This window comes from Falco peregrinus, chromosome 1 (genome assembly GCF_023634155.1).
Source record: "Falco peregrinus isolate bFalPer1 chromosome 1, bFalPer1.pri, whole genome shotgun sequence".
NCBI lineage: Eukaryota > Metazoa > Chordata > Aves > Falconiformes > Falconidae > Falco > Falco peregrinus.
Window position 1 is genome coordinate 41,428,186 of NC_073721.1, and position 18,803 is coordinate 41,446,988.

Consider the following 18,803-nt stretch of genomic DNA (forward strand, 5'->3'; position numbering starts at 1 on the left):
CAGCGTGTGGATTAGCTGCCTTATTTCTGAGAAGCTTTACAACGCAAAAGCTGTTGAATCTGTCAACTGTGTCCTGCTTGTGGGAAAGGGATGTAGGACTTTGGATAATTTTGTCTCCTGTCTGATGGGACAGTATTTTTTTTTTTTTCGTTTCTTGGAAAGGCCGTAATTCAGGTTGATGTGAAGACTCTTCCCGTGGAGACCTTGCTTCTCTCCAACATCCAGGGGCTGTTTGGTTACTGAATAATAGAGGAAGCGAGGGCATGCAAACGTGCAATGTAATAGCTGCTTTGAAAGAAAAGAAAAAACCCTCAGAAGCAGCAAGGGAAGAAGGCTGAATTTGTGGTGGCTTGGGGGTTGGTTTTGTTTTATGATCACATCTGGGTGAGTCTGGGTATTCTGCATTTTTGTACTTAACTGCTCGGGTAGCTAGAGGTTCTGTATCATTTCTGTGGTGAATGGCAAAAGGTGAAGTTGTATTGAACTGTCCTGTCTGAATAAAGCAGCTGTCGCATTTCTCAGGAATTCGCTTATTTAAGAGCCTATAAAACAGTGCATGAACCTGGGAGCAAATTCTTAACCTCTATTCTGAGACAACTGGAACATCTATTAGTCAAATGTTTTCTGAGGACTCTTAATGGTGACGGTGTGGCAGCGCTACCCAGTAAGGGGTAGGTGCCGAATTGCCTTGACTGCTACAGAGGCTACAGCCTGGAGGAACTGGAGCAGCACACTTCGTTTTTGCGGCTAAAAAAGGAACAGTCAAAAGTAAGGAAGAAGCAAGTGGTGCGGCAGAGCGGTAATAAGGGAAGCAGTAGCGATGATGAAAATGATATCGGCAGACGGATTACAGAGGGGTGGAGGAGAGTGCGCTTGGAAAGCATGAAAGAGGGAGCGCACGCGTTTCCCGTGATATTACAAGATAGACACCCAGGCCAATATCAGGCATTTCACTGGGAAATGATTAAGGAGCTACGGAAAACTTGTCATGCAAAACGCACTATATTCTCCTTTTACACAGACTTTATTAGAGAACGTGATGATGGGTCCGCAGCTAGTGACTCTGCTAGAATGGATCCGTGACAAAGTGCTGGACTTTCCACCTGATGGCACTTTGCAAATTCCTGCCTGGCAAGCGGTCAGCAGGCGATTGTGTGATGCTGCCGTGGAGGAGGACTCCGTGGCAGGCATGTGTTTAGCGCCTTGGTGGCAAATTCTGACTTCTCTTTGCCAAGTGTGGGCTAATTCGACTAACAGCGCTAAACCGGGGGAGGCTGTAAATCCCCCCGACAGCGCGGCTCTTCTCAACACACCGTCAGCGATGGCGATTCCGTCCACACCTCCTCTGCCCCCAAAGCTCCTGTCACTGATTGCAGCGACCCTCACAGCACAGGACCAAGCGCGGGAACAGGACAACTCAGACAATGATTCCATTGACACTGATAAACCTTTTGACCCAGGTCCTATAGACCCGGAAGAGGAGCTAGACCTTTTTCCTCCTCCCCCTGATGCACTGGCTGTATTTTCGGGGAGGGTGAAAGGGGGTCTGAGGGATCAGTGGCAGCAATGCAGGCGGGAAGCACTTAAGCGAGGGCATTTGGGAGGCGCCATGGCACGTTCAGTATTTTGTCAGCCAAATCAACCTGCAGAGTGGCAGCCTGTGCAATACGAGGCTGTTAAAGCCGTGCGGGAAGGGGGGAATTCATAGTACATTTGCTATTCCCTTCTTGAAGCGATGGCAGAGCCTTATACACTCACACCACGTGATTATTGGAAGTCATCGCTTTGTGTGGTACGCACGCCGACGCAGTGCATGATGTGGTTATCTGATTTTTGCGAGCTATGTGTAGTGGCCTCGATTGAAAAGCTTAATCGGGGAATTGCTGTGAACTGTGAGCCGTTGGCTGGAGAAAATAATTGTGCCGACCGATCCTGTGACTCAGGCAAGGCATCCCAGGGACAGCTATTTGCAGACGGAGGAGATGGCTACGAAGGCAGTCTAGGTAGGGGGATACGGGAGTCTGGGCGAGCCTCTAGTGCGTCGTTTGCCACGGTCTTGCAGGGTCCTAGAGAGTCATAGACTAACTTTATTGATCGGCTTCAGAATATTTTGCAACAAGTCGAGCATGAGGAAGCTCAAGGGTTGCTTTCAAAACAACTAGCTGTGATAATGCCAATGAAAATTGCAAATGGGCATCGCAGCCCTTGCACAGTCGCAACCCCAACACGTGTCAAATGGTTATAACCCAGAACTCACAGCAGACTGTAACTCTCAGGTTGAGTTCTGGAATGCAGCGTAACACATTTTTGCTTCTCTAATCTCTTCTGTAAGAACAGTGCACGCTCTTCACGTGCTTCGTAAATAAGGCTGCTAGCTTGCTAAAGAAAGTAATACTACAATACTATTTCTTTTTTTTTTCCTGGCTTGTTATTATAATCACCTTAACCACCATATTGATGTTTGCCTTCTGTCTCCCATGCCTTTTTGTCCTGTATTCAGCGTTTAGTTGATTGTGACACAAATCAGGTCATGGGCACCCAGCTACACACAACCTTTGCCTTGCCACAATTCACAAGCAAAAAAGAGGAGGATAGAGAACGTCTGAAGAGAGATACAGGAGAGGAAAATGGGGAATGGCTGACCTAACGAGATGAGAGAACAGCTAGGTATTGTGAAGGAGAGGAGGAAAGATGAACATGCTTATCTAGTGACAAATAGGTGTCCACATGCATGTAGTGGTACATAGCTATGTAACTGCGTGAATGATTTCTGCCCTGAGCCTGGTGGTATGTGCAGCTGCGTTTTGTGTCCGGGCTCAGAGATGTAAATATGGGCTTCTCTGTTATGGTAAAGTGTCTCCGGTTGCATAAAGAGAAAAGAAAAAAAAAAAAAAGAAAAAAAAAAGAACAAAAAAAAAAAGAAAAAAAAGAAAAAGAACAAAAAGAAAAAAAGAACAAAAAGAAAAAAAAGAAGAAAAAAGTGACTTTAATAAGACTGCAACCTAATCGAATTCCAAGAAATGTGAGATAAGATGAACTTCTGAATTTTGTTCATAAGTTGTAATGGAGTGCTACCTATATATGAATGCTAGAACATAACTCTATTTCAGCGTGACCAGAATTTAAGAAACAACTGCATCAGCACATTGACAGAATACCTTTTGAATTATTTCTTTTTTTCATAACCTCTACATTGGGAACAGCTCAAGGTGAAAACAGACTGTTCAAATCCTCAGCTGTTGCCTCAGAAGGAATAACATGTTCTTTGTGTACAGGTGAATTTAACACAGCTGAAAATTTGTTTTGGGTTAAAAGTCAAGTATCTGTCACCCCTTCATCACCACCACCACAACCTTTAAGGTCGGTGGGAAAAGTATTCTGTACTCCGTCGCAGTGGTGAAACTTCAGTTGAGCTGCAGTAGTTTGTGTACTTAACTGCAGCTCCTTTGGTGAAAATGAAGTTGTCGTAGAAGTTAGACTTTAACTTGAGTAACGTACCATTTGATACCTTGTAAGCGAGAAAGATTGTGTCCCGACAGCATGCTCTTTCCCACGCTTGTGCCTAGAGTTGTACTTGAAATCAGTTTGCGTGTTAAGCTTAAACCTAATCACACAGATATCTCAAAGTCCACAAAGATACATCACTGCTTAGGGGATTCTTGCAGTATAGCAGGTGCAAAACCCGTTCCAAAGTAACGATCTAGAGAAGCGTTTTCTTTCAGGAACACCATTTTCTCACTTCTCATAGATTATACGCCATACAACATAGTATCTCTCCATAAGGTGACTTGTGGCTAAACTGCATTCTGCAAATTTGTCTTAGAAATAGATGCTTGCATTTTCACCTGGTTAAGTTCCCTAAGCTAAAGGATAGCGACCTAGGCATTGTTACGAAGCTCAAAGATAGTGACAACAGCGATGGAGAAGAGTGATTTAACACGTAGTTGATTTATGGTTCATACAGGACTATATCACACTACAAAACCGGTATTAATTCAGAGTTGTGGATGTACTGCATGTTCAGGTAATAGTTTATCTACATTTTTTTCAAAAAAAAAAGGTGACTAAGCTATAAATACTGTATACGATTATCTTTCCCTATTTTTTTAAGCTTTTTTTTTATTTCCCTGTTTGTGTATAGTTTTATATATCTATCTATAAACAACCAACACAAAGCATCCAGAACATTTTGAGAAACTTTTATAGTTAACTTCTGCATTTAATTCCAGTAACAATCTAGAGGTGTCCACTCAGATGTTTGTTTAGTTCCAAGTCTTCATTGTGTGCTTTCAGGTTCTTTGAACAGCAGCAATAACAGTTGAGCAGTTATTTAAAGTAAAACTTTGCTCTACACAATTTCCACTTCCATGCTTTAGAATGGAGGCACAGCGGAACACTCGCCCAAGGGCAAGATTTCAAGAGCTTTTAAGTAGGTTTTATCTATTCATTTTAGGATAGAAAATGTTTCTTAACAGCTTATATGTAGAATTTACAAGTTAAACACAATTTCTCATGCTCATTTATTTGATGAGAAGTTTCTGAAAAATATTTTCATACAACTTCCATAGCTTATTGCATGTTCTTGTAAATAATCATAAACCTGTATGTTGACCTCTGTAGGAAATGCACCGTTAACAACTTTAACATTTTGTGAACCTGATTGAAATGTACAAATGTACACATAAAATAAAGCCAAAATTGGTAATTAAGTAATGAGACAGAAAACAAAAGAAAAAGGGATGAAAATTCCATAACATGGTAAAGCAACCTTTTACAAAATAAAAAACAACAAAGAAACAAAACCACAAACCACAAACAGGGGTGAATTGTAGAAAACAGAGACAGTGGGTTGTTTTGACATTGATAATGTGCAGCTGAGAACCTGCAGCAAAGAGCCAAATAACTTTGAGGGAGTATGAGAAGAAACCAGGATGAGACAGAAAGAAAGGAGGAATGTGATCTCACCTGTAGAAGCTAAGTGAACAGCAGCGAGTAGCCTGCCACAGCACTCTCCAAACTAGCCAGCTGCAACAAGGTCTTTTACCACCACACTTTTCATGGCAGTCCCTCTGCTGCCTTTTCGTCTCGTCTTGACTCATCCAGGGCACACTCACCCTCTCTGCTTCTTCCTCCCCTCTCTTCCTTGGCTGCCCTCTCTTCCTCGGCTGCCCAACCGCTTCACAGAACCAGCCACAGCTGCACCTTGTCTACACCAGCCAACCCACCGCCCCTGAAGCCAGCCCACAGCTGTATATTATCAATGCTAATTAACCCAGCTTCGTTCCTCTGCAGTAGCCTACAGTGCACAGCACTAAGGAATGTGTTGTACGAACCTTCCGGGCCATTCCGCATCGATTCACACTCAGTTACAAGAATTGAAGGACATGTCACAGGGCTCACAGCATGAACTATTGGGAGATTGGTTGCGGAATCTTTTCAAGTCTTGGGGAACCACCAGATGGTTGCAGGAGTTTACAACTCGCAGAGGAATACTGTTATTGCTAATTGTACTTATATTGACCATTATTCCCTGTACGCTGAACTGTGTAAGATCTATGATTCAAAAGTAGTTTAACCTCTAATGTTGTTTCTGTTCAAAATAAAGACGGGGGAATTGTAGAGAGCTTTATGTCCAGTGCTGGAGGCCACGATGCCTGTGAAGGGCCTTGAAGGCTAAAGAAGAGAGAAAGTAAGATAAGGTTGGCTGAACGCCTGGAAGGAAGACGCGATATGAAGCAAGGCCAGAGCGGATGCGCGATGCCACATCTCGGCGGCTGGCTGAGAACATGAAACTCACAGAGATAAGAAAGAAGAGAGAAAAAAAATGCAAGAGGTTCAGTGCATTTGCAGCTTAGTAATTAACCAATTCTATGTAGCCAAGACGTGTATGAACCAATGATACTTTAGTATGGGGCGCGTGAACAGCAAACGAGGATATTATAAGCGTGGGTTCTGGACTAATAAAAGGTCTTCTGGTCGAACTCAGGAGTCCACGTCATCATCTCCTCAGGCCATATGCTCCTCCTTCTTGTCTGCCATTGCATGGACCTGCAAGGCCACACAATAAAAGTTAAAACAATGATCATGGTGCATTCACTCCTGCCTGTGTTTGTCTAGAGCAGCTGTGATGCTGCCCCTGGTGTTACCTGTTCAGAGAGCTGCTGCACCTGCTGCTGCCAAAAGCTCTGCTCCTCCTTCAGTTTCTCTACATACTGATCTCTTTCTGCCTGGAGCTGGTGAACTGACTCCGAGAGCTGTTCAAAACAAAATAAAACACAAAGAAAATCACATTGGCTAAATAAATTTGGCAGTGACTGCTTCAGGGATAAAGCCTGAAGAAACCAGTGTCAACGCAAAGCTCAGCCTGCATTCTTCTGCCACACAAGTCTCTCTACAGACATGAAGATGTGGATGTCATTTCATACAACCCCTGAGCAACCTGGGTTTCCAGGCCTGCCTTCTCCAGTGCCACCTGCAACTGCTGCTTTGCATCCAGACTCCCTGCCTGACTTGAGAACTGCCAAGAAAAAACAAAAAGTTATGGCAAAATGTTAACATGCCACTTCTGCATAGCCTTTCCCCTGATAGCATCCTGCCACATGATCCATGTTGCAACCTTAAAGTGCTCCAACACACGGTGATGTTCAATGAAAAAGAAAAAAAAGGAGAGGGAGAAGGAGATTAAAATGAAAAAGCTTGGATTTTAGCCCTGTAAAACAGGCTGAACTAGACAGCTCCTCCCTACCAATTTTATATTCACTATTTGTTTGATTAAAACCTATTCTCTTAATTTAAAAATCTGGCTCAGAAACTTTGTGCATTTCCAGAGTCTGTATTACACACCCAGATCAGATGGTATACAAGCTTGTGATTTTAAAAGTTGTCAAACACGTCAGGAATTTAAAGCCAATGTCTGGAGCATGTCAGTTGGCACACAGTACTTTTCCCAGAAGAGGAGCAGCTGCCTTTATTTCAAGGGTAACTTAAGCCACTGACTGGGGAGGAAGAAAAAAAAACAAAACCAAAAATAAACAAAAGAGCAGTTTCTTCCCTCACAGGCTCAGGTTCACACAAGCTTGCTCTCTGAACTGCTAACAGCTGGCTTCCTGAATTCCCTTCCTAACTGGCTGCTTCTCTTAACTTTCCCCAGCTGACCTTCGAGTTACCATTGTCCAATTCACCTTCTGCAAGGGTGGGTACAAACACCACCCCTATTCAACTGGCTTCTCAGTGAGACCACGAGACAGCTGCGTAACCAAAATGCCAAACAGATACAAAGCAGGAAAAGTCTTTGTATTGTCACGCCCTGTATGTTCAGTCACCCTCTCATATTGTACAACATTCTTTTCGCAGACCAGCGTCACAACAGCTTTCAGTCTACTGCTCCAGCTCCTTCAAACAGACCTTCTGTTCCTCAGAGGCCTCGCTGAAGGCCTTTGACCAAGAGGATGCCTCGATGAGGTTTTGTGCCTTCCTTTCCGAACAAGGGTTAAGCCTTGCCCCCACTCTCAGGAGCAAAGTCTTACAACGGTCAGTGCGATCTACCCTCACAGCCTGGAAGCAGTATGGTCACCTGTTGGATCATCAGTTCAGCCATTTCCAGTTTCTTACGCAAATCCTTCATATACAACTCCATAGCTGAGATCTTGGAAACCAGGCAGCGAACCTTCTCTGACAGCTCTGCATTCTGCTGCTTTATTTTCTCACTACTTTTGCTGAAACAAACCAAAATTAAAGCAGCATCACTGTATGTACTATGGGTCTGGGCAAGTACATGTCATACATTTACAATCCAGCTATATGTAACAGTAAGAATCACAGAAACATCACAGCCAGTCGCTTTTTTTAAGTTGAATATCCAGCCTCCCAAGTCACCACCTGTGGTGCATGCCCCTTGTGATGTTTTGTGGCTCTACTGCGAAGAGCAGTGTTACTCTGCAGTAACAAGCAGTAAATGGACTTACCTCTGTTTGTACAGCTCCAGTTTCAGGTCTTCTCGCTCCTTCATTAACTCTTCATTACGCTGGAGAAAAAAAAGAAATGACTGATTCAGCTGCAGACTTCAGCAAAATACTTCACATTTAGCACATCAGCTGAAGTGGAAAGCATCAGAACTTTGGCAAAATCCTTCAGGACAGGTTTGCTTAGAACCTCCTGAATTTGCCAGGAATAAATCTGCTCAGCCTTTTCAAACGCGATGCTACTAACTGAACGTGAGGTCATTTCTGCAGACTTCTGGATTAATATCAATACTGAAGTGTCTGCTTGATGGAGACCCTCCTGAGACAAGGTCTCGGTGGCGCTCCTGTTGTGTGGAGCTGGCAAGACTAATGAAGTGAGGTGCCAGATCTGAAGACAGCAACTGGACCATATGATTAGTGGTCACAGAAACCTGAATGACATTTGCCTTGACCATGGAGAATACAGGGCTTTACAAGGTTAATTAACAATTAACAATGTTACTTTCTGCCTCTTCTCTGAGCAGGGACTACAGACTTTGCATTAGTGGACGGACAAGCAAATAGCCAAAGGCAGAGCTCCTGGTGAAGCATAAGCAGAGGTGACTCTTACCTTCTCTGCCTGTTTTTCCTGCAGAGAGACGGAGGCCAAAGTACGTTCCAGCTCCAGTTCCCTCTGGCGAGATGAACGTAAACGAGCAGCAAAGCTCTCGGCTTCTCCTGAACAAGTCAGAACAGAGTGAGTTGAGGCTGGACCACAAAGAGCTTTTTGGAACTGGCTGAACAGCACTTTCTACTTTGTCAACGAGCTCTTAAGGCAGCACAGAGCTTTGTAAGTCAGTAGACCTAGTTCCACCCCTGGCTCTACAGGTGGTTCACTAGCAGCTCTGGGCAGTAAAGCTCTCTGTAACTACCATCCTCACTTTGAGGGAGATGATGAAACTGCCGCTGCAGAATAGGCAATATGTTGGTTGGGATCTTTCTTTCTAATAGAAGAAGTTGCTCAAACTTGGTGCAGAATGAAGGGCTTGGGTAAAACCTACCTTTACACGATAGCTGTGTGGGAGTGAGGGTGGAGAAAAGGGAACTACGTTTTAAAAGGATCAGAAGAAAGTCAGATAGGAACAGCCTGGGGTAGTCACCGGGGCTGAACAGGGCTGACAAGGCTTTAGCGATGCACAAAAGAACCTCAACTGCCATGGGATCAACATGCTCCCACTTGGGGGCAGCTCTGGCGACAGAGGCAGCGATGGTGCCAAGTATTGCCCACCGAGGAGTCGCCGAGTGCTGTGAGCTGGCTGCCAGCAACTGTCATGCCTCTGGCTTGAAATTCACACTTTGACCAACAGCTTGAGCTGGAGTGCCCACAGTCAATTACCTGATTTCTGCCGTGCAGCTTGCTGAGTAGGTGCAAGTGCCGTCTGACACTCAGACTTCTCGGAAACTAGAATTCCAATAGTCTGGATATGAACCTTTGGGAAAGGAAAATCGGCTCAGCACAAAACTTCTTTGCTTGTAATTGCAACATCACTGTTGCCACAAAAGGCTAACTCAGTAAAGGTAAAGAGCTCGTGCAGTTAAGTACAGTCTGGCTGACTCCCAGTTTTCCTGAAGGAACGCGCTCGCGGCTTCCCGAGTAAAGACTACGAATGGTCAGTAATCCAGAGAACAGCAGAAGGCAGGCAGTATGACTGTAATGGAGGCTCTGCCTCACCTGTAGCTGTTCCCTCAGCGCGGCTTGCTCTTCAGAAAATTTCTCTTCCAGCTCCATCTTTTCCTGTATAAACAAATGATGTCTATTTAGCACAAAAATGTAGATAGGTAACCCTTGTTTTGTGTCAAACTAAAAAAGCAGTGATACATTGGTAGTACTTCCAGCATCGAAACGACAGCAGTATTTTTGAAGACATACTTCAGCCTTGCCTTATTTGAACGACTTCATTATTCATCCATCCTAGAATGACAGTAACAGCACAGCACAATCACTGCTAGCATAAATACGGTAGTGTTTGGATGCAAGCTACTGGCAAGGACTTGTATTCTCCTGCCTCCACCGCAATCCTCTAATACAGGAGTATTTAAACGTTTGCTTTTCTCAAAATAAGAACGCTATCTGCCAGGCAGGCCTAAAGCATGAAGTCAAAATATTCAAGCCTACGCTGCAAATGAAACTGAATCTAACACAAGACAAGACCACACATGCCTGTGCCACAGCCCACTACACTCTCTACTGCGCCAAGAACGAGATACTATTTTTCTGCCTGTCCAAAAACAGGACACACTTTACCTTCTCCAGCTGATCCACTGCCTCCTGGTTCTGCTGTTTCTGTGGAAGAAAAGTGATGCACCAGTATCAAGAGAAAAGATTCTCATACATCTGAAACACGTTTTCACTTCAACAAAGTAGGATACATGCCCAATTCATGCAAACAGAATTTCCACTGCCCTTTCTGTAGAGGACTAGGAAGTTCACCTTAGCTATTAAAAATAAGAGATCTGGAGCTGCCTTCACTAACGTACTTTATATGCCAGGCATCTTTTTCATCGCTCAGTAGATTACCACAGTTGTTCTCCAACACCGCTGCTGAAACCCCTCCATGTCTACATCTGAGCATCTACCACCTTCAGTTAAACTTGCATCCCCACATCTGTGCAACTGATCACAGTAATCCTGGTGTATTGGGATGATTGCCAGCAACGCTGGGTTTTTTTTAAAAACACCACCAATAAACAAAATAAAAACCGCAAAAAACCCAGACAAAAACATAGTCTTTTCCTTTAACTGAGACCTCAGACCTTTATTCCACTGAAGAACTGGCCTTAAGTCACGCAGAGCCGCACTTGTGTTGGCACACTTCTGCAGGAGGTGGTATGAGAGCACTGAAGCCAGATACAAAGAAAAGGGGTAATTCTGTCCTAGCCCATTTCCATCTTACCGGTGAAGTATTTGGAGATTTGTTGTCCGTAGGTAATGCACCTTTAGATATGAAGTGAAGGAGACAAAGGTGGCCGCTGCCTACCCAGGCCGCCACACAACTGTGCTGCTGTGTTTGCTATTTGCTTCTTGGCTCCCTGACAGCTTCTTCACAGATGCCTCGTAACTAACTACATAAGCAGGAGGACTTTTTTGCCTTCCCAAAGAACAAGCATTGTCCAAGCTCTCTTTCTTTACTACTACTACTACTACTACTTCAATGCATTTTGAAAGATGACTACAGATGGAAGAGTGATGAGCGAGAGGTTTTCATTCTGGCAATGCCCATGCACAACATAACCAGCAAAAGCAAAGGCAAGACCACAAATGCAGCAAAGGCCCTACAGAGTTGTAGGCCAGCATAAAAGCAGGCAAACAAGGAGAATCTTGGGTGGGCAATGCACTATGCCAAGTTCCTCTGCAGCCCAGCTAAGACACAAAAAGAAACAGAATGGAACAAAAATAACCCAAACCCCAAAACCAAACAACAAGGGGGGGTCACGGGGTACACCGGGAAATGCTGAACTTTGCAAAAAGTGTACTTTTACAGAGGAACACAATAGGGAAAAGCATTTCACACAAGAAAGGCTCTTGTCAGACTGAAACAAGTCCACTTGGCTGCATTTCTTGCAGCGTTAAAGCTGAAGGCTCAAAAGCAGCAGCGGGAATCCATGCAGGTCACAGGACAAAGCAGTTCACTCATCGCGCCAAGAGAAGCTGAGGATATGATCAGAAACCAGCCCCAGACCCTCTCAGAGACCTACTGCTCCCACTCTGCCGGTATCGTTAGACCAGCAGCACCACCTGCAGAAACAGGTTTTCACACTGCTGCCAGCACCAGAATTCTGTGTTTCAAGGATTCGGACAGGCGCAGAAATAGCTGTTTTATCAGGATGCTTATCATCCAGGGAAAGCCTGATGAGATCAACAGAGCACACTTAAATGGAAACAACAAAACTCTGTTTCTTGTTCCTCAGTTGAGCCAATACATTCACCAGCGGCCTTAGACTTTGAGCCCCTTAACAGGTTTTCCGTGCAGCTCATTTTGTTCCCTACAGAGTGCTGTGTAAGCAGCCTTCCTTGTGGCACTAGGAGAGAACCCATAACTTTGCAGACACCCAAAGGGCTTGGAGGAGCAGCAAGCACCATGTCAGACTGGTTGGTTGGATTGTTTCTTACCAGTTCCTCTATCTGTGTAACGAACTGCTTGTTCGTTAAGATTGCTGGAACCCAGGGCTACTGCCAGCTCCTGGTAACGTGTCTGATGGGCACATGCAGACAGGAGAAAAAGGAAGGAGCCGAAGAGGAGGAGGGGAGGAAAAAAGCAGTACTTAAAAAGGACAGCAAAATAAATCCTATCAAACTGTGATAATCAGATTCTCCAAACAAAACAAAAATCTACCGTTTCAACAAAAGCAGCTGAGACATCAACATATTTTATCCATTCTGCCAAGGCTTCATTTTGACGTAAAAGTGACTCAGAAATAAGAACCGCAGTTGAACAGAAGCCAGATTATCCCCAGTCCCCAAACTGGAAACACCTCCGATACCTGCCTCCCAGTGTTGATCACAACTACCCGATGATAGCACAAGACAACACTAGACAGCAATGAACGAGAACTGTGCATTCAATTAGGTCCCGCTAACACTGCTGAAAGCAGAGTCCCAGTCAGTTACCAACAGTAGCAAATAAGAAAGGCGGGGGGTGGGGTGGTGCGGGGCAAAGATTGAGAACAACCTGCTTCCATTTCCTTAATATTTGTGGAAGAAACAGCACTTTCTCCATTCACATATGATGTAGACTACAAGCAAAGCAGTCAAGTCAGCCAGTTTTATTCCCCAAGGCAACAAGTCACTACTACGTAAGAAGTGACTACCCTAATAACACTCCTTATAGAACCTTTCACTCCAAATTACCACACACAGAAAACATACTTTTCCGGGTAAGGACAGATGCAGACTCCCTCTGCCACAAGCTAATGTGAATGATGCAGGTTGATTTCCGATTCTTTTCCACTAAATCAAGAATACATCTTTCCATGAATACATGCTGTCCATTCATCCCACTCAGCTTTTCTTCCTACTGCTGAAACTTTGCGTTCTAAACCAGGATTTTTTTGCTTCTCAATGCTTAAATACTATATTGTTTAGTAGGATGACTGCAGACACCTCTGAGATTGAAGAGTGTTTTCTTGAGCTGACTGCTTAAAGCTCCACATCAAATATCAAGAGAATTAATAGGACAAATGGATCAAAACGAGGCCGTACCCGAAAACATGGGGCAGTAACATGACCCAACTCTTCAAGTTCACACACTAGATTAATGGCAAAGGACACACCAAGAAGCGAGCGAGGGCAAAGCCAGATGGTGGCCACTCTGCTCTGAAAAGCGCTACCTTCAGGACGTATCTGGGGAAAACAGAGGTCGCTGGATGCAGATTAAGACAGAAAAGAACAGGTCAGTGACTACCTGAAAATTGGTAGGTTTGAGTCAAACTCAAACGCTCCCTGTAAATCTTGGTGAAATGTGTGGCACGCTATGAACCACAAGTTTAGAAGGAGGACATTTACCAACAGGCCAAACTCAGCGTGGCTGGGAGCAGGTGCCAGTGGCCCTCATGGAACTATGAATCCCATGACTAGAAGGAACTAAACAGAAAAGGGCCAAAAACTTGTTCCTGGACAGCAATGCAAGTTCTCATCCAGCCTTCGTGGGAGGACGAACAGCATCTGATGACACCTCTACCCACAGTGAACCCGACAACTTCATTTATCTTGTACAGCATCAGAGAGCCATGAAGACCCAGAGCAGTGCTCTAGCGTTTCATGGCAATTTATTTCATCATCCAGCTCTGCTAAGCCATAATTTAAAACCACTACAAAACAAACGAGATAATCGTTTTCAACATTCAACCCCCCAACGTATCACAGCTCTTTGCAATGCCACCTGCAAGGGTTCCCTCCTACTTCAGTCACTTCCTTCTTGGCACTTCACAGGGAACCAGAAATCTCTCTCTTGGCATTCCCCGTCTACCTGCTCAGCACTTTTCTCGTGAATCAAGCAGCAAGAATACGGTAATGGTGAAGACATCTTAGGAAAGCAATAAAGTGGAAGACTGCAGAGGGAAACAAACAGAATTTTCTCCGTTTCTTTTTCGCAGGACAGATACTTGTGCTCTCAAGGAAAAACGTATGTTAGGTGCTCCTAGGAAGGTCAGGAATTCCCTTACTTCTTCCAGCTACAGGTCACCTCACCCTTATTGGTTCAAACACTCCTCAATATGAAACATCAGATGGACAAGAGGAATGCCTTCACCAGTACATGTCAAAAATGTTTCCTTCATTTCTTCTGGTCCAGACATTCTGTTTGCTTAACGCTTCAAGATGCAAAAAACAGTAATGTGCCTTAACCACAAGACCTTCCTTCTTCCTCCACCATCAGTTTTGAAATAAATTTAAAAAAAACCCAACAACTCAATAAACTATTTGAACAGCTGGATTTGTTGGAAACAGAGAGAATTAGGAACAAGACACTTCTCGGGAAATTATGCATTGTGAGGTTCTAATAACATAGCAAAAAAAAGTAATTCTGCTCAGCTTGGCACGCCATGCTTGATCCATTTGCTTTCGCACACGGAGTCCCGTTTTGCTGGGCTTTCTGTGTTTCACAGCCAAGAAAGCTGAAGTGGCTGAGATGGGAAGGGTCTGCCTCGCATGAAGACACCAATAGCAGCAGAAGCTCGTGCCAACAATCAGCTTTTCTGCCCTATTAGCATCAAGTGAGCTTCTGAACAGCATTTTCCTGACGCAGGATTTGTACAAGACGGCAACTGGAAAAAGAAACCTTTCATGCCATATTGCAATTCACGATCAGTTTTCAAATGATTTCTGAAACCCCAGACACAACGGTCCACATAACAGCCAATCAGATCAAAATGTATCTCTCTGTGCTAAGAAAATGAGAGCGGGGAAAAAACTGGCTCAGAAACTTTGTGCATTTCCAGAGTCTGTATTACACACCCAGATCAGATGGTATACAAGCTTGTGATTTTAAAAGTTGTCAAACACGTCAGGAATTTAAAGCCAATGTCTGGAGCATGTCAGTTGGCACACAGTACTTTTCCCAGAAGAGGAGCAGCTGCCTTTATTTCAAGGGTAACTTAAGCCACTGACTGGGGAGGAAGAAAAAAAAACAAAACCAAAAATAAACAAAAGAGCAGTTTCTTCCCTCACAGGCTCAGGTTCACACAAGCTTGCTCTCTGAACTGCTAACAGCTGGCTTCCTGAATTCCCTTCCTAACTGGCTGCTTCTCTTAACTTTCCCCAGCTGACCTTCGAGTTACCATTGTCCAATTCACCTTCTGCAAGGGTGGGTACAAACACCACCCCTATTCAACTGGCTTCTCAGTGAGACCACGAGACAGCTGCATAACCAAAATGCCAAACAGATAGAAAGCAGGAAAAGCCATCGTATTGTCACGCCCTGTATGTTCAGTCACCCTCTCATATTGTACAACATTCTTTTCGCAGACCAGCGTCACAACAGCTTTCAGTCTACTGCTCCAGCTCCTTCAAACAGACCTTCTGTTCCTCAGAGGCCTCGCTGAAGGCCTTTGACCAAGAGGATGCCTCGATGAGGTTTTGTGCCTTCCTTTCAGAACAAGAGTTAAGCCTTGCCCCCACTCTCAGGAGCAAAGTCTTACAGCGGTCAGTGCGATCTACCCTTACAGCCTGGAAGCAGTATGGTCACCTGTTCGATCCTCCGTTCAGCCATGTCCAGTTTCTTACGCAAATCCTCCATATCCAACTCCTTGGCTGAGATCTTGGAAACCAGGCAGCAAATCTTCTCTGACAGCTCCGAATTCTGCTGCTTTATTTCCTCACTACTTTTGCTGAAACAAACCAAAATTAAAGCAGCATCACTGTATGTACTATGGGTCTGGGCAAGTACATGTCATACATTTACAATCCAGCTAGTCGTAACAGTTAGAATCACAGAAACATCACAGCCAGTCACTTTAAGTTGAATATCCAGCCTCCCAAGTCACCACCTGTGGTGCATGCCCCTTGTGATGTTTTGTGGCTCTACCGCGAAGAGCAGTGTTACTCTGCAGTAACAAGCAGCAAATGGACTTACCTCTGTTTGTACAGCTCCAGTTTCAGGTCTTCTCGCTCCTTCATTAACTCTGCATTACGCTGGAGAAAAAAGAAATGACTGATTCAGCTGCAGACTTCAGCAAAATACTTCACCTTTAGCACATCAGCTGAAGTGGAAAGCATCAGAACTTTGGCAAAATCCTTCAGGACAGGTTTGCTTAGAACCTCCTGAATTTGCCAGGAATAAATCTGCTCAGCCTTTTCAAACGCGATGCTACTAACTGAACGTGAGGTCATTTCTGCAGACTTCTGGATTAATATCAATACTGAAGTGTCTGCCTGATGGAGACCCTCCTGAGACAAGGTCTCGGTGGCGCTCCTGTTGTGTGGAGCTGGCAAGACTAATGAAGTGAGGTGCCAGATCTGAAGACAGCAACTGGACCATATGATTAGTGGTCACAGAAACCTGAATGACATTTGCCTTGACCATGGAGAATACAGGGCTTTACAAGGTTAATTAACAATTAACAATGGTACTTTCTGCCTCTTCTCTGAGCAGGGACTACAGACTTTGCATTAGTGGACGGACAAGCAAATAGCCAAAGGCAGAGCTCCTGGTGAAGCATAAGCAGAGGTGACTCTTACCTTCTCTGCCTGTTTTTCCTGCAGAGAGACGGAGGCCAAAGTACGTTCCAGCTCCAATTCCCTCTGGCGAGATGAACGTAAACGAGCAGCAAAGCTCTCAGCTTCTCCTGAACAAGTCAGAACAGAGTGAGTTGAGGCTGGACCACAAAGAGCTTTTTGGAACTGGCTGAACAGCACTTTCTACTTTGTCAACAAGCTCTTAAGGCAGCACAGAGCTTTGTAAGTCAGTAGACCTAGTTCCACCCCTGGCTCTACAGGTGGTTCACTAGCAGCTCTGGGCAGTAAAGCTCTCTGTAACTACCATCCTCACTTTGAGGGAGATGATGAAACTGCCGCTGCAGAATAGGCAATATGTTGGTTGGGATCTTTCTTTCTAATAGAAGAAGTTGCTCAAACTTGGTGCAGAATGAAGGGCTTGGGTAAAACCTACCTTTACACGATAGCTGTGTGGGAGTGAGGGTGGAGAAAAGGGAACTACGTTTTAAAAGGATCAGAAGAAAGTCAGAAAGGAACAGCCTGGGGTAGTCACCGGGGCTGAACAGGGCTGACAAGGCTTTAGCGATGCACAAAAGAACCTCAACTGCCATGGGATCAACATGCTCCCACTTGGGGGCAGCTCTGGCGACAGAGGCAGCGATGGTGCCAAGTATTGCCCACCGAGGAGTCGCCGAGTGCTGTGAGCTGGCTGCCAGCAACTGTCATGCCTCTGGCTTGAAATTCACACTTTGACCAACAGCTTGAACTGGAGCGCTCACAGTCAATTACCTGATTTCTCCCGTGCAGCTCGCTGAGTAGGTGCAAGCGCCGTCTGACACTCAGACTTCTCGGAAACTAGAATTCCAATAGTCTGGATATGAACCTTTGGGAAAGGAAAATCGGCTCAGCACAAAACTTCTTTGCTTGTAATTGCAACATCACTGTTGCCACAAAAGGCTAACCCAGTAAAGGTAAAGAGCTCGTGCAGTTAAGTACAGTCTGGCTGACTCCCAGTTTTCCTGAAGGAACGCGCTCGTGGCTTCCCGAGTAAAGACTACGAATGGTCAGTAATCCAGAGAACAGCAGAAGGCAGGCAGTATGACTGTAATGGAGGCTCTGCCTCACCTGTAGCTGTTCCCTCAGCATGGCTTGCTCTTCAGAAAATTTCTCTTCCAGCTCCATCTTTTCCTGTATAAACAAATGATGTCTATTTAGCACAAAAATGTAGATAGGTAACCCTTGTTTTGTGTCAAACTAAAAAAGCAGTGATACATCGGTAGTACTTCCAGCATCGAAACGACAGCAGTATTTTTGAAGACATACTTCAGCCTTGCCTTATTTGAACGACTTCATTATTCATCCATCCTAGAATGACAGTAACAGCACAGCACAATCACTGCTAGCATAAATACGGTAGTGTTTGGATGCAAGCTACTGGCAAGGACTTGTATTCTCCTGCCTCCACCGCAATCCTCTAATACAGGAGTATTTAAACGTTTGCTTTTCTCAAAATAAGAACGCTATCTGCCAGGCAGGCCTAAAGCATGAAGTCAAAATATTCAAGCCTACGCTGCAAATGAAACTGAATCTAACACAAGACAAGACCACACATGCCTGTGCCACAGCCCACTACACTCTCTACTGCGCCAAGAACGAGATACTATTTTTCTGCCTGTCCAAAAACAGGACACACTTTACCTTCTCCAGCTGATCCACTGCCTCCTGGTTCTGCTGTTTCTGTGGAAGGAAAGTGATGCACCAGTATCAAGAGAAAAGATTCTCATACATCTGAAACACGTTTTCACTTCAACAAAGTAGGATACATGCCCAATTCATGCAAACAGAATTTCCACTGCCCTTTCTGTAGAGGACTAGGAAGTTCACCTTAGCTATTAAAAATAAGAGATCTGGAGCTGCCTTCACTAACGTACTTTATATGCCAGGCATCTTTTTCATCGCTCAGTAGATTACCACAGTTGTTCTCCAACACCGCTGCTGAAACCCCTCCATGTCTACATCTGAGCATCTACCACCTTCAGTTAAACTCGCATCCCCACATCTGTGCAACTGATCACAGTAATCCTGGTGTATTGGGATGATTGCCAGCAATGCTGGGTTTTTTTAAAAACACCACCAATAAATAAAAACCGCAA

General features: G+C 44.6%; 1 protein-coding gene across 1 annotated transcript in view; it reads right to left on the minus strand.

Moving 5' to 3' along the window:
* Positions 1 to 4,183: 4,183 nt before the first annotated feature.
* The window catches only part of LOC129783691 (golgin subfamily A member 2-like), a 70,957-nt gene continuing 56,337 nt past the window's right edge, over positions 4,184 to 18,803 (minus strand). Inside the window, exons 21-23 of the mRNA XM_055793980.1 lie at positions 15,683 to 15,824; positions 6,147 to 6,254; positions 4,184 to 6,048 (exon numbers count right to left, since the gene is read on the minus strand). Coding sequence (XP_055649955.1) covers positions 6,007 to 6,048; positions 6,147 to 6,254; positions 15,683 to 15,824 — 292 coding nt within the window. The 3' untranslated portion in view covers positions 4,184 to 6,006. The remainder of the gene's footprint in view (positions 6,049 to 6,146; positions 6,255 to 15,682; positions 15,825 to 18,803) is intronic.